Source organism: Penaeus monodon, chromosome 23 (genome assembly GCF_015228065.2).
Source record: "Penaeus monodon isolate SGIC_2016 chromosome 23, NSTDA_Pmon_1, whole genome shotgun sequence".
Classification (NCBI taxonomy): Eukaryota; Metazoa; Arthropoda; class Malacostraca; order Decapoda; family Penaeidae; genus Penaeus; species Penaeus monodon.
The window spans coordinates 16,151,711-16,152,183 of NC_051408.1; the positions used below are offsets into that span (position 1 = coordinate 16,151,711).

Here is a 473-nt window from a genome sequence, read left to right on the forward strand (position 1 = left end):
ACTCACCCCAGGTCGACCTCCCACTAGACAGGAGGACGAAAACCTACCGAAGTCGGAGGATGGCCTTCGGTGACGCCGTAACGAGAATCTTGGAATACAAATGTCTGGAATTTGTTGGTGACGGTTTCGTCTTGCCCTCCACGCCCTTCGCTCAGCTGGAAGGTCGCGTACGGGTAGATGTCCTCGGAGTATTCTGTGGGCGGGTTGTGTCTTAGATATTACGTAAGTGGTGTTTCTTGTTGTGGTGTAGAAGATTCGTATGTGTGTGTTGGGTAAGGCTGTGCTTCACGGAATGGTTTGAGGTGGATTGATGTGTTTGTTTGTGTTCTTATTTTCATCTGCTTGTATGTATGTGTTGTAAGAACACGGACGGAATGTAATGATCTTAGTTAGAAGATAGGACTGTGTTGTGTGTCTATACGTGGGTATGAATGAACAGTAAGACAATATAATGAGAAAAAACACTGAAAGGG

At 45.9% G+C, this 473-nt stretch overlaps 1 protein-coding gene across 1 annotated transcript in view; it reads right to left on the reverse strand.

Moving 5' to 3' along the window:
* Positions 1-473, reverse strand: part of LOC119587824 — a gene marked incomplete at its 5' end in the record, with an annotated part of 7,253 nt that overhangs the window by 6,259 nt on the left and 521 nt on the right. Inside the window, 1 exon segment of the mRNA XM_037936527.1 lies at positions 48-193. Within this exon segment, the coding sequence (XP_037792455.1) occupies positions 48-193 (146 nt within the window).